Source organism: Diabrotica virgifera, chromosome 3, assembly GCF_917563875.1.
Source record: "Diabrotica virgifera virgifera chromosome 3, PGI_DIABVI_V3a".
NCBI classification, from domain to species: Eukaryota; Metazoa; Arthropoda; class Insecta; order Coleoptera; family Chrysomelidae; genus Diabrotica; species Diabrotica virgifera.
Window position 1 is genome coordinate 94427742 of NC_065445.1, and position 13482 is coordinate 94441223.

Below are 13482 nucleotides of genomic sequence, written 5' to 3' on the forward strand. Positions count from 1 at the left end.
TACAGTGACGGAAGACTTATATTCGCGGTCAGGCAGACCGATGGACCAAATTGCTCATCTTTAGTACCATCGTTGGAATATAACCGTTCATTCGACACCCCATTTGTCAATCTACCTGGCATAATGACGGAGTAGTTATATTCGCGGTCGGACGGACCGATGAACAGACATCCTTGGTCTAATTTCTCATCTTTAGTACCATCCTTGGATTATAAGCTTTCATTCGACACCTCATTTGTCATTCTACCTGGTACAGTGATGGAGGAGTTATATTCGTGGTCAAGCAGACCGACGGACCAAATTGCTCATCTGTAGTACCATTGTTGGATTATAACCGTTCATTCGACCCCTCATGTGTCATTCTACCTGGCATAATGACGGAGTAGTTATATGCGCGGTCGGACGTACCGACGGACAGACAGTCTAAATTTCTCATCTTTAGTACCATCCTTGGATTTAAGCATTCATTTGACAACTTTATTGGGCAAAAATATTTCTTGGGGATTTTTTGTCCGGGATTTTTTGCGGGGATATTTTGTCAAAAAAAAAATTGTGGGGATTATCTGTCCGGGATTTTTTGTGGGGATTATTTGTCCGGGGATTATTTGTGGGGATTATTTGTGAGGATTATTTGTGGGGATTTTTTGTCCGGGGATAATTTGTGGGGATTTTTTGTCCGGGATTATTTGTCCGGGGATTATTTGTCCGGACCCCCTAATAAACTCATATTTGTCAAGTACCGAAATTTAATAAGGAAAGTTTCAAACGGGCCATTACGCTCCTGAATTTTTGATGTTTATTTAATTTTTTTCGTAGCGCCATCTTATACATAATTGCTACATTAACAGAGCTTAGATTCTTACAGATTCCTATATTTTTTGTGTATTATATGTACAAGATTTACGTTTCACATGCCAATTTCTATTAATTCCAGAAATTTATTTTAAAAGTACACCACGCAAAAAGTACTTTATTAATTCACATTTTTTTAACGTTACATCCTTCCGTTACATATAGGCTAGTGCTAAACGGACTTTTATCATGAAATTCATTTAAATACTTGAGTAATTTAGATATAAACGCTCTTATATTTATTGAGAAAAAAGCAAAACTTTCACATTTTTTTATAAACAATACACAACAGGTAGGGTAGCAAAAATATGGCTGTAATTAGCGAGATATATTGTTAGTAGGTTAAGCATTTTTCGGTATACATATATGCTCTAGATTATGAGTGGTGTACTTTATAAAGGTGATGGGATCGCCTATACTTGTAACATTACCAATGGCCGAACTGTTGTTCTGCTTACTTTAAAATGGTTCGCTACGGCAGATGGTGACCAACCATCTTCTAATTTCGTGACAATTTTTGTTTATTAGATCTTTGCTAGCATGTGGAGCCATTTTTTGAGGTTGAACAGAATAAGTATGTAAATAATAAGTATTTATCCTTCAAAATACGCTTTAAGAGTCGTAATAATATCAGTTTTTTTAGGAACCAGCTGTACATTAATGCGATACTTTTTGCGATGAGTGCATTTTCAGATGCATACAAAATTTTAATAAGACAATAAAAATGAGTTCTCGCTTATTACGACGTAGAATTTCCGCTCGCTTACATACTAGGAATTCCCACTTACATGTTTACCGATTAATAGGTACTAAGTAGTGATTAATAATTTTGCGGTGACTCCTGAGAAGAGTTTCACTGTGTTTTAAACAATTTGATAATCTTTAAGTAACGAAATAATGCTAGACAAAATGAAAAGTTTTATGGTATATTTTATTATTGGAATTGTATCGTTTTTCATGTATGCTGCTGCGCAACTGGAGAAGCAACAAGTGGTGAGTATGTTGTTTTAAATTTTTAATAATTAAGTTTTTTTCGTGAATCTACTATGCATTACGTTTCTATATACAGTATAAATTAAAGAAATATGGAACATAGCTTTTTAAGACACAGTGTTTGAACTGCATTTGAGATAGTGGACCAATATAAAAGTTCCAGACATTAAAACCAGAAATCATAGCAACATTAACATTGGCATGTAGAAAATATCTTTGAACTAGAACCTCCTACTTCTATCTCTCTTTTTGGGAGTTTACTAAAATAGCGAGCCCAGCCGAATGAGCCGAAAGTACATAATCGGACTTAAGGGTCCGCACCGCGCCAAGGAATAGAACCGAACCGAACCCGCTACCTACATGCACAGACAAGGCGATTGCAGATACGCGGTACGAATGGATTATTATTTTTATAAGTTTTTGGATATGTATTTAAAACATATAATTTAACCTAAAATATTTATTTTAATATTTATAGTGCTAAATATTTCATGTGTATCTATTTACGGATAGTGATGATTGGCATTATACATAATATTATGTATGTATATTGTTCTAAAGCTATTTTTTGTGGCGTTTGTGTAATTTATTTTTATAAATGGGAAATAAGCCACAATTTAACTTAAAGATGATTTTGTTAACGTTTCGACCTCCACTTCGGACGTCGTTGTCAAAATACACAGTATTAATAAATTAAACAAAAATGTTGTTGCTTAGTAAAAAAAATTTCTTCTAATAATATAATTTATTCTAACTCATTCATATCGGCAATTATTAGAAGATTTTTTTTACTAAGCTACAACATTTTTGTTTAAATTATTAATATTTTGTATTTTGACAACGACGTTCGAAATAAAAGTTAACGAAATAATTTTTTAAGTTAAATTGTGGCTTATTTCGTATTTAGAATAATAAATTACATAAACGCCACAAAGAAATAGCTTCAGACAATATTTTAGGTGAAAAAATATGTTTTAAATAGGTACGTATCCATAAACTTAAACTTATAAAAATAAAATAATCTATTCGTACCGCGTATGCACAAAAAGCTAGAAGGATCTGCAAATTCTGCAATCGCCTTCTGCATGTAGTCAGGTCGCCGGTCGCTTCGGTTCTATTCCTTGGGGCGATCGCGAGGCGGACCCATAGGAACCGGTCGTATAATAATTCTTATACCTGATTCTGACCTAGAGGTGGGCTAGAAGTATTTGCAATCATGTAACCGTAACCCATCGTAATTTTTATCTGTGATTGTGATTTAACAGAGCAACAAAATAGTTATTATTTTGTCTAGGAGTCTAGGTCATGATTATAAAATTAGGTCTGTTAGAATGAGAAACAATTTTATTCAAAAAGTAGTTTTTGTAATGAAAATAATATTGCATTAATAAATAATTTCATGTTTTTTTCATTGTCTTAATTGTTATTAGAAAATCTAACAAGAGCATAGGCGCCAAATTTCGGGCCAATGCATTCATTTTTTTCGAATTTTAAGAAAATAATAAGTATTTTTGAAAAATATAAACGCGAAATGAAAGATTACATTATTATCTAGGGCCGAAAGTCCATTAGAATAAAAAAACTGTCATTTGAATGAGATATTAGAAATTAAAAATCACACTCAATTTTCTCTTCTTTTTACCGCTGTAACTTATATTAGAAGTTATAGAACACATTATAGAAGTTTTCAGGGACTTTTAGCACTCGGTAATTATGTAATTTTTTATTCTGCTTTTAAATTTTTTAAAAATACTTACTAGTTTTCTTAGGATTCGAAAGAAATAAATGCATTTAAATAGCATTGTCCCGAAATTTTGCGCCTACCCTCTTAAAAACGAAATACAAAGTAAACTTTAAATACCAGTATTTGCTACAAATACTTATTAGTTACTATTTGGTACTTTTAAATTAAAATTTCAGAATAGCAGCCTTTTAACCTTTTTATAATTAACTCGAGTTCTTCAATCAGAAATAATTAGAGCAGCTTTGGAAATAACCGTTCGCAAGGCACTGATGTTCCAATGACACTAATTCGTTCTTGAGCTACTTGTGCATGATAAGGAAAAATATATTTATTTTCTCTCCGCCATTTTAACGAATCTTCATTTCGCGCCAACCGATCGCATTCCCTAAATCTTTGCATTTCTATTATTGCCCTGCTTGTCGTAGTGCCTTGTGGCTGATCCTGCGATCCCATAATATCATCCGGATCTGCAGATGTTTTCTCATGTTCTAATAAAATTTGAGTCGTAAATCCTTTATCTTTTTGTTCCATTCCAAGTTTTTCTGCAATAAGAGCGATTCTATTTTCTGTGCTATTTCCGCATTTGTTGGATCCTTAAAAGGAATTAGTCGAAACCTTATTCTGCCAAGAAAAGTTGAAACAGTTTATCGACAGTTTAATAAAATACTCATACATTGTTGAACTAGTGTTTACGTACATATTTGTTATGCTTATAATAGCCTTAACAATTTCTTCTAGCTGAATAAATCTTTCCAACATATAAAATGTCGAATTACAACATGTGGAAACATCTTGCAGTAATTTGAGAGGATTCCCGTTTCCTGGATTTTTTCAAAATCTAAAAGTTTAGCAGTTGCTTGTAGAACTCTTTTTAAAGTGAGTAATGGTATTTTTTATTTTGGTTAATCACTTATATATATTTGGTTATATCACTTTTGATAACAACATCTGAGGTAGAAGTTGAAACGTCAATAAAATCATTTTTTTAAGTTAAATTGTGACTGATTTCCTCATCCTTTAAGCCATCGTTCACAATAAAGTTTATTTATTGTGTGTGCAAAGCATCCAAAATGTTTCATTTTCACATAATTTTGTACCACCTTTAACATTTTGTGCATTATAGGAAACAATAATGTATTAAAATTTTGTTTTCTAAGTTCTCTAAGTTTGATAAGACAGCTTTATCTTACAAATATTGCATGATGCATAATTATCACCTACTTATATAAAAACGTTCCATAAACTACTAAATTTTTCTATTTTTGTTTGGCACTAATGGCATGGTATGCGTTCTAATAGCAAACCCAATTTTGTAATAGTGACCTAAACAAAATAATAACACGTGTAGAATTTTACGATGGTCCACAGTGGTAACACTTTTTATTAGGAGTTTAATATACAAATATTTCGTTGCTCTGTTAAATCACAATTGAATCGGTCATTGCGAAAACAATCTAAGACCATATTTTATAACCCATAATACTTATACAGAGAGCACGTAAAGGTTGGAATAAATTAATTTTCTCGAGAATGGACAATTTTGGAAAAAAATCCCGAAAGAGGTCAATTTTTATTTTTAAATTACGACTTTTTGTCATATATATATCATACTAGTGACGTCACCCATCTGGGCGTGATGACGTCATCGATTATTTTTTTAAATGGGAATAGGGGTCGTGTGATAGCTCATTTGAAAGGTAATTTAATTCTCTATGCAGTAATATAAACATTTACATAATTATTTATATAGGGTCTCCAAAAGAAATTGTTTTGAATTAAATTTATTGACATAAAAAGAAGGATGAATGTAATTTATTTAGTTCAAAATACATTTTACTGTTCTCAGAAAACAGAAAAAATGTTTATTTGGAAAATAATCATTCCTTTTCGCTTAAATCAAATGTTCAAACTGTTAAGAGGAAGGTGGGTGGCGGCTTTAATATTGAGTTGATGCAAAAAACAATATTTATTTGTCAAATAAACATTATTTCCTGTTTTTTCTGACAGCAGTAAAATGTATTTTAAGTTAAATATATTACACAAATTCTTCTTTTTGTCAATAAATTTAATTCAAAAAAAATTTTTTTTGGACTCCCTGTATAAATAATTAGTTAATGTTTATATTACTGAATAGAGAATTGAATTACCTTGCAAATAAGCTATCACACGACCCCTATTCTCATTTAAAAAAATTATAGATGACGTCATCACGTACAGATGGGTGACGTCACTAGTATGATACATATGTCAAAAAGTCGCAATTTGAAAATAAAAATTGACCTGTTTTGGGATTTTTTACCAAAATCGTCCATTCTCGAGAAAATGAATTTATTCCAACCTTTACGTGCTCACTGTATAAAATATTGTATTATCTCGGAATATCCAACTATTAATGAAAATATTTTTACGTTTCCTTAAAAGTTTACACATTGTAACATGAATTGTTTTCACAATGACTGATTCAGTTACAGACAAAAATCACAATGAATAAAATATCACTATCGTAAATTAGCCCACCTCTAGACCCGTTCAGTTGATTTAAAACAGAATGAAATGGTAAATGTAGGCGGGCTTTTGCATTTACGTAGCTTAGTTCAGAATCCAGCAGTCGACTGAGGTATTGTACTTGTATAATATAATAATTATTTGAAAATATTTTGTTGGCCAACCGCCTAGAGCCGAAATACATGTATTGGCTATGATCCGTTTAAATATCGCTGGACCTGTACATATAGGTTGTAACAAAAAGGTAGTTCATAAATTAAATCATACATTCTGGGACAAAAAATAGCTCGATTGAACCTAACTTACCTAGTAGGTACAAAGGTGCACATTTTTTTTTATATTATACACAGATTTTGTCCAATATATCCAATATATCGAAAACTGCTACAACTGCTACTGCCTCCTTATGGCTGGAACATCTTAAAAAAAAAATAAAAGTGAAATTGCATCCCATAAAAAATTTAGGGGGGTTTGTTCCTTAAACCCCACTAAATGTATGTGTACGTTCGAATTTAATTATTATTGTGGTACCATGTTAAACACAATGTTTGTAAAACTTTTTTGCCTCTTATGGTAGGGGAGCCCAAGCGGGGATTTTTGCAGTTACTCGAGCGCGTCAGATTATCATATGGGGAGAAACCTGGTACACTGCAGATGTACCTCTACCATATATTGGGTCTTAACACAGGGGAGTTCGTTAAGGGGGGCCCGAAAAAAAAATCTATCCTTAAAAAAACTCGAAATTGTCAGATTAAGATAAGGTAAGTTACGTACATGCAAAAGAGTGTATATTTAAAAAATCTGGCGATTTGAGCCGGGCGTAAGGAAATGGGTGAGCCCCAAAGTTTCACAAGAAAAAAGCGAATATTTCGCGAAATTAACGACAGATCGAAAAACTAAAAAATATGTGCTCAATATTTTTTAAAAATCTATCGAATGATACCAAACACGACTTTCCACGGAGAGGGGTGGGGGGCAAATTTAATATTTTAAATACGAATCCCGCGATATTTCGCGAAATGAACATCAGATCGAAAAACTGTAAAATATACTTATTTAATATTTTTGAGAAATCTATCGGATGGCATCAAACACAATCCCCCACGGGAGTGGGGTGGGGGGTTACTTTAAAATCTTAAATAGGAGCCCCCATTTTTTCTTGCAGATTTGGATTCCTTACGTAAAAATAAGTAACTTTTATTCAAAACATTTTTTCTAATTATGGATAGATGGCGTTATAGTCGGAAAAAACGATTGTTGGAAATGAAAAATTAAATTAAAAAATGGCAAGCGCCCCCTAAAATGGAAAACTTTACTTAACTTTTTTTGGTTTTAGGACCTACTCTTCACAACCCAATAGGTCCCCAAAGCGCTCGAGTGACTGCACATTTAGCATACTTTGCTCCCCTACCATTAGTACGTTTTCGATAACGCAGTTTTTATCGAGAAGCGGCTTATTTTTTAATACATTTCCAAATTTTTGAGTGTCCACTAACAAAATGTAAATTATAAGAAAGAATGTGTGGGTTCTAAAAAGCCAATTTTACCAAAATGGCAAAATTACTTAATAAAATTACTAGCCAGTTGTGTCTGAGAAGTCTGAGTTTAGCGAACCGACTATAATAATCATCAAATTAATTCTTCCCAGACTGAATATTACAAAATAATGGCCAAAAGATTTAAATTTTTGAATTTTGAATTTGAAATATTGATATTGGAATACATTTAAAAAAAAATTTAAAGTCAATGTCAGTGGCTAGAAGTGGGATATATGTAACTATAACAGACGTGATAATTTACTAAAAAAGAAGACGTAAATAAGTAGAAGAAAAAAATTATTACTACTAGGTAATTACAGACTGTGTCATTTCCTTAAAACTCATATGTATTGTTTATTATTTTGTGTAAAATAGATCGCAATAAAATGGAAAATAGCCAATTTTCAGACACTGGGTTCTAAAAAGCCTTAAAATTCTTGAACATTAAGATATCAAGCAGTTGCTATAATTTACTGCTATTTATTGATCTATATAGGTATTGTCCAATCACAGGCAGGATTTTTTGTACAAATAATGATTTGTATTTTCGTTTTTAGATTCATTTGGTAATCTTTTATGAAGACTTGCCATTCTGTGCGCATACAAAGGATTTTATTCTGCAAGAAGTTCAACCACTATTAGATGCGGGTCTTTCAAAATATGTAAAATTCGAGCTACTACCATATGAAACAGATGCGGTAAATTTTCAATTTTAATACTTTTATCTACTATTTTTAAAGTTGTAATAATTTTTGTTTGTACATACAGTGATAAGCTCACGAATAACCGGCGAAATAACGTAAAAAATGGAAAACATATTTAGTTGTGAGATAAAAGAGATGAAAGTTGTAGAGCAGGGAAATTTAGCGGTAGAAACGTATAAATTTAGATTACATTGTTTGTTTCCCACCTTTAGACGCATTGCAAAAACCTCTTCGGGATTTCATCAATCGATGTTCGTAGAATATCTACGTAAATACCTTGGCAACATTGAAATTTTCACATAGTTTTTGAGGGTTAAAAATGGCCGATTTTGCAATTTTTAAATTTTCAATCGCTTATAAAAAAACCTAAAAAAATTGGCCCGATGCAAAAAAATTTTTTTTAGGAAAAACAAAAAACATTTAAAAAAATTTTTGACTGCTTTTTGCTCCTGGCAACATGCAACATCTGTTAAAAGGGGAACCTTTTCAAGCAAGATGGTGAAAAAAAATTAAATCAGAATATTTTTCCGCACATATATTTACGCATATTGCATAATAGTAGGGGAGCGTAGGGGACTAAATGTGCAGTCACTCGAGCGCTTTGGGGACCTATTGGGTTGTGAAGAGTAGGTTCTAAAACCAAAAAAAGTTAAGTAAAGTTTTCCATTTTAGTGGGGACTTGCCATTTTTAATTTAATTTTCCATTTCTAACAATCGCTTTTCCCGATTATAGCGCCATCTATCGATAATTTGAAAAAATGTTTCGAATAAAAGTTACTTATTTTTACGTAAGGAATCCAAATGTGGAATAAAAATTTGGGGCTCCTATTTAAGATTTGGGGGGAGGGGTCGTGTTTGGTACCATTCGATAGATTTTAAAAAAAATTTTGATTAAGTGATTAACACGTATTTTTTAGTTTTTCAATCTAACGTGTGTAACTCCCCTGTGTTAAGAGCCAATATATGGTAGAGGTACATCTGCAGGGCACCAGGTTTCTCCCCATATGATAATCTGACGCGCTCGAGTACCTGCAAAAATCCCCGCTTGGGCTCCCCTACCATAATATACATGCAACGGTTGAAAATAGTGTCGCGCCCGCTTGATTAGCAATTAAAAAACAAAGGGGTTTTCGATATTGTATTGCAAAAAGCTCTTCGGGGTTTCATCAACCGATGTTTAAAGAATTTTTCACATAGTTTTGGCAGGTTAAAAATGACCGATTTCGCCATTTTTTAATTTCTAATCGCTTATATGTCATAAACTATCACTTTTAGAGAAAAGTCACTAAAGACCTTTTCTATTTGGAATGATCCAAAAAACCTAATAAAACTTTGTTCGATGCAAAAAATAATAATTTTAGGGAAAAACAAAAAAAAATCTTTAAAAAATTTTTGACCCACTTTTGGACCTGGCAACATGCAAATTTGTTAAAAGGGGTCCTTTTTGAGTAAGATTGTGTAAAAAATCCGAATCAAAATATTTTTCCTAGCGAATGCGCAGTGGCTTTCTAGAGTACAAGTGTTTTTTGTACCTATCACTTGTCAATGTACTGAGTCTACAGCGTACATAAATATAACCTGTTTCTTTACTTAATAACAGTCGGTAGCTGATTAGTTTTTAGTTTCATGCGTGGAAGACAATGACGCCAGATACAGGGCCGGTTCTACGGGTTTGAGCGCCCCGGGCAAAACAGAATTTGGCGCCCTTTCATACTAATATACAAAGTTACTGCAAATATAAAAAATAGTAAAAAGGCAAAAAATCAAAATTTCAAATATATTTTATAATATACAGCGTGTCTACTTAAGTTGGAAACATATGGGAAACTTTTTTGTTATGCATTTTACGAAAAAAAGTTATTCTTTATAAAAAGTTCTGCATGCTCTAAAACCTAAGATTCAATCATCAGATATAAAATTTTCTCAATATTATACGAGGTATGTCAAAAAATATGAACTTCGTTCAAGAGTAAAGTACCTTTATTTCTCTCAATATCGAAAATTCTTATTATGAAAAGTTGTTTGGAAATATAAACTAAGATCAAATATGCAATTACATGGTTCTAATTGGAAAAAAATATTTTCCAAATTTTTCTCAAATTTATTGATACTAACTTCGTTTTTATTTATTACACATACGATAACTCTTTTATTATTACTTTTACGAAAAAAGGTATGTTTTATAAAAAGCTCTGTATGTCCTAAGGCCGAAGATGCAACCATCAGATATCACATTTTATTAATTTTATACGAGGTATGTCAAAAAATATGAATTTCATTCAAGAGTAAAGTACCTTTATTTTTCACAATATTGAAAACGGCTATTAAAAAAGTTGTTTAGAATTAAAAACTATGTTTCGATATGCAATAACATCCTTCTAATTGAAATATTGTGAAATATAAAGGTACTATAATCTTGAGCGAATTTCATATTTTTTGACACACCTCGTATAAAATTAATAAAAGTTGATATATCATGGTTGTGTCTTAGATTTTGGACCATGCAAAGCTTTTTATGAAGAATAACTTTTTGTCATAAAATGAATAATAAACGAGTTATCATATTTGTAATACATAATTAAAAACGATGTTGGGTATCCATAACTTTGAGAAATTTTTTTTTCCAATTAGAAGCATGTAATTGCATATTTGATCTTAGTTTTTAATTCCAAACAACTTTTTATCATAAGAATTTTCGATATTGAGAGAAATAAAGGTACTTTATACTTGACCGAAATTCATATTTTTTGACATACCTCGTATAATATTGAGAAAATTTGATATCTGATGATTGAATATTAGGTTTTGGGACATGCAGAACTTTTTATAAAGAATAACTTTTTTTCGTAAAATTAATAATAAAAAAGTTTCCCATATGTTTCCAACTTAAGTAGACACGCTCTATAACTGATGCAACATATGGTATGGCATAACGAGCGCATTTGAAGTTCAATCGACGAAGAAGGGAAACAAAAGATAAAGATACATGTATATTGTCAACAAACAGAAAAAAATGTGTATAAACGTTGTACAGTGGAACCTCGATTATCCGTCTCTCCATTAACCGTCACCTCTGTTAACCGTCAGAGTCCGTACATAAGTTGTATTGAGTACATAAGAAAAAAATTTGAGCCATCAATTCATTTTTTTTAGCATTGCGATAAGCCAAACGAAATTCGCTGAAATGTACAATGCCGTAACAAATGAAGTTATGGCTGAATCAACTGTTTTGTTTTCGTTGGCTAAAGATGACTTAAAGGAATGGTTAATTTGTGATGAGGGCGAAAGTGGCTATCGATTGCTTACAGATGATGGAATCGTTGAAATGGCAAAACAGAGGCTGACGAAACAGCTTGCACCTGACAAAGATTTGCCTAAAGAAGCTAGAGAAGCTACATCGCACATGCAACCATTCATCGAGTGGTATTCTCGACAAGAAGAATCCAATAAAGTAGATTGCATGATCTTACGCCGATTAAGAAATTCAGCCCTTGCAAAATGTGAAGTATCAGTAAAGCAAACAAAGATTTCAGAATATTTTAAACCAAATTGGACAATATTAACATGAACACAAATTCCTCTTTCTGTATTATCAAACAAAACACACAAATAAAATTTGAGAGTTGTATTATCAATTTTTAACTTTTTTTAATGTTCTGTTAACCGTCTTTTCGATTATCCGTCATACCCTTGGTTCGGTACCCTGACGGATAACCGAGGTTCTACTGTATAATATCAAAAAAGATGTTGATTGTGCGCACTGCGCACAATCTGCATCTCCAATGACTAAATTGAGGGAGTGGTATCCACATGGTATAAAAAAAGCACGACGATATTCCTTGCAAACACGAGCTTGTACACCTTTATTTTTTCTCTTCATGTTAGAGCCGTTGCCATATCCTTGGCATCTACAATCATCTAAATTCAATTGAAAATCATTGATTGTTTTATTATAATAATGAGTAGGCCTGTGACTCGATACATATCAGATGTATCGAATATATATTATGTATAATAAATAAGAAAACCAAAAACACAATAAGAGTAACAGAGATGGAATTCCTAAGGCGAAGCTGTACAGTAACAAAAAGATAAAATAAATAACAAAGAGATTAAGAAAATAATGGGGATGAACTCAGATATAATAGACTACATATAACAGAAGCAATTAACCTGGTATTGGCACTGAGAAGAGCAAACAAAACACGTTGGATAAACAGAATAACAGAGCGAAGCCCGATAGGAAGACGTAAGAGAGGCAGACCCCGAAGATATTTCAGAGATGAAGTGGACGAAGCAATGGAAAGAAGAAATCTGCGGGAAGGTGACTGGCAAAACAGAAAGAACTGGAAAAACGGTTAAGTGAAGCAATACACTTACTTCTACATGAAAAAATAATGATAGTTTGTTCTATAAACGCATTTCCGAGAAACGAGGTGTTGAACCCTTTCTTTGCGCATTTTTTGATATAAAATCAAGCATTTTATATCCATCATTGGCTCGCATACGGTTAATGGTCTAAATAAAAAAAAAATAGTATGCCACTGAGATATTAAAAAAAAATCATTTTATAATTCCTCGTTCAATTTGTGACAAAACATCTACCCTTTTTTCATACGACGCTCCGTTTTTGTGCAAAAATAAAACATCTTAACGCTTACAAAGTACTCGAAATAGGTTTCTGTACATTCATGTAAAGAAGAACTTATTATTCCTAATCGTCAACAGTCATAGTTTGGTGAAAAAAATTTAAAACAATATAGTATATTATTCAACGAGCATGTAATGATGGCTATTACTCACGATGATGAAGTTTGCGACACGAGCCGTAGGCGAGTGTCGTAATTCATCATAGTGAGTAATAGCCATTACATGCGAGTAGAATACTATACTTTTTCTACGACCTTTTTTTATTTTAATTAGTAAAAAATTTAATTATCAACTACTCGAGATTTAAATTATAATAATTTACAAAAATACCTAAATGCTATTTACCCCTAGTACGTGGCTGAATAATCGGTTGCCTATTATTACTAAATTCTTATTTATTGTAAAAATACAACTAGAAATAGTCAATATAAGTTCTATTCGTTTCCGAAAAATTATAAGCTTAAATTTGTACCTACTGTCAATGAATCTAATAAAC

General features: G+C 32.0%; 1 protein-coding gene across 3 annotated transcripts in view; it reads left to right on the forward strand.

Moving 5' to 3' along the window:
• The first annotated feature begins 1509 nt into the window (after window positions 1-1509).
• Window positions 1510-13482, forward strand: part of LOC126881201 (uncharacterized) — a 28709-nt gene continuing 16736 nt past the window's right edge. The window contains exons 1-2 of one of the 3 annotated variants that reach the window (XM_050645305.1): window positions 1531-1845; window positions 8190-8330. In XM_050645305.1, coding sequence (XP_050501262.1) covers window positions 1750-1845; window positions 8190-8330 — 237 coding nt within the window. In that variant the 5' untranslated portion in view covers window positions 1531-1749. Of the gene's footprint in view, window positions 1846-8189; window positions 8331-13482 lie in introns of all 3 variants that reach the window. The other 2 variants (XM_050645303.1, XM_050645306.1) reach the window with 2 other exon arrangements.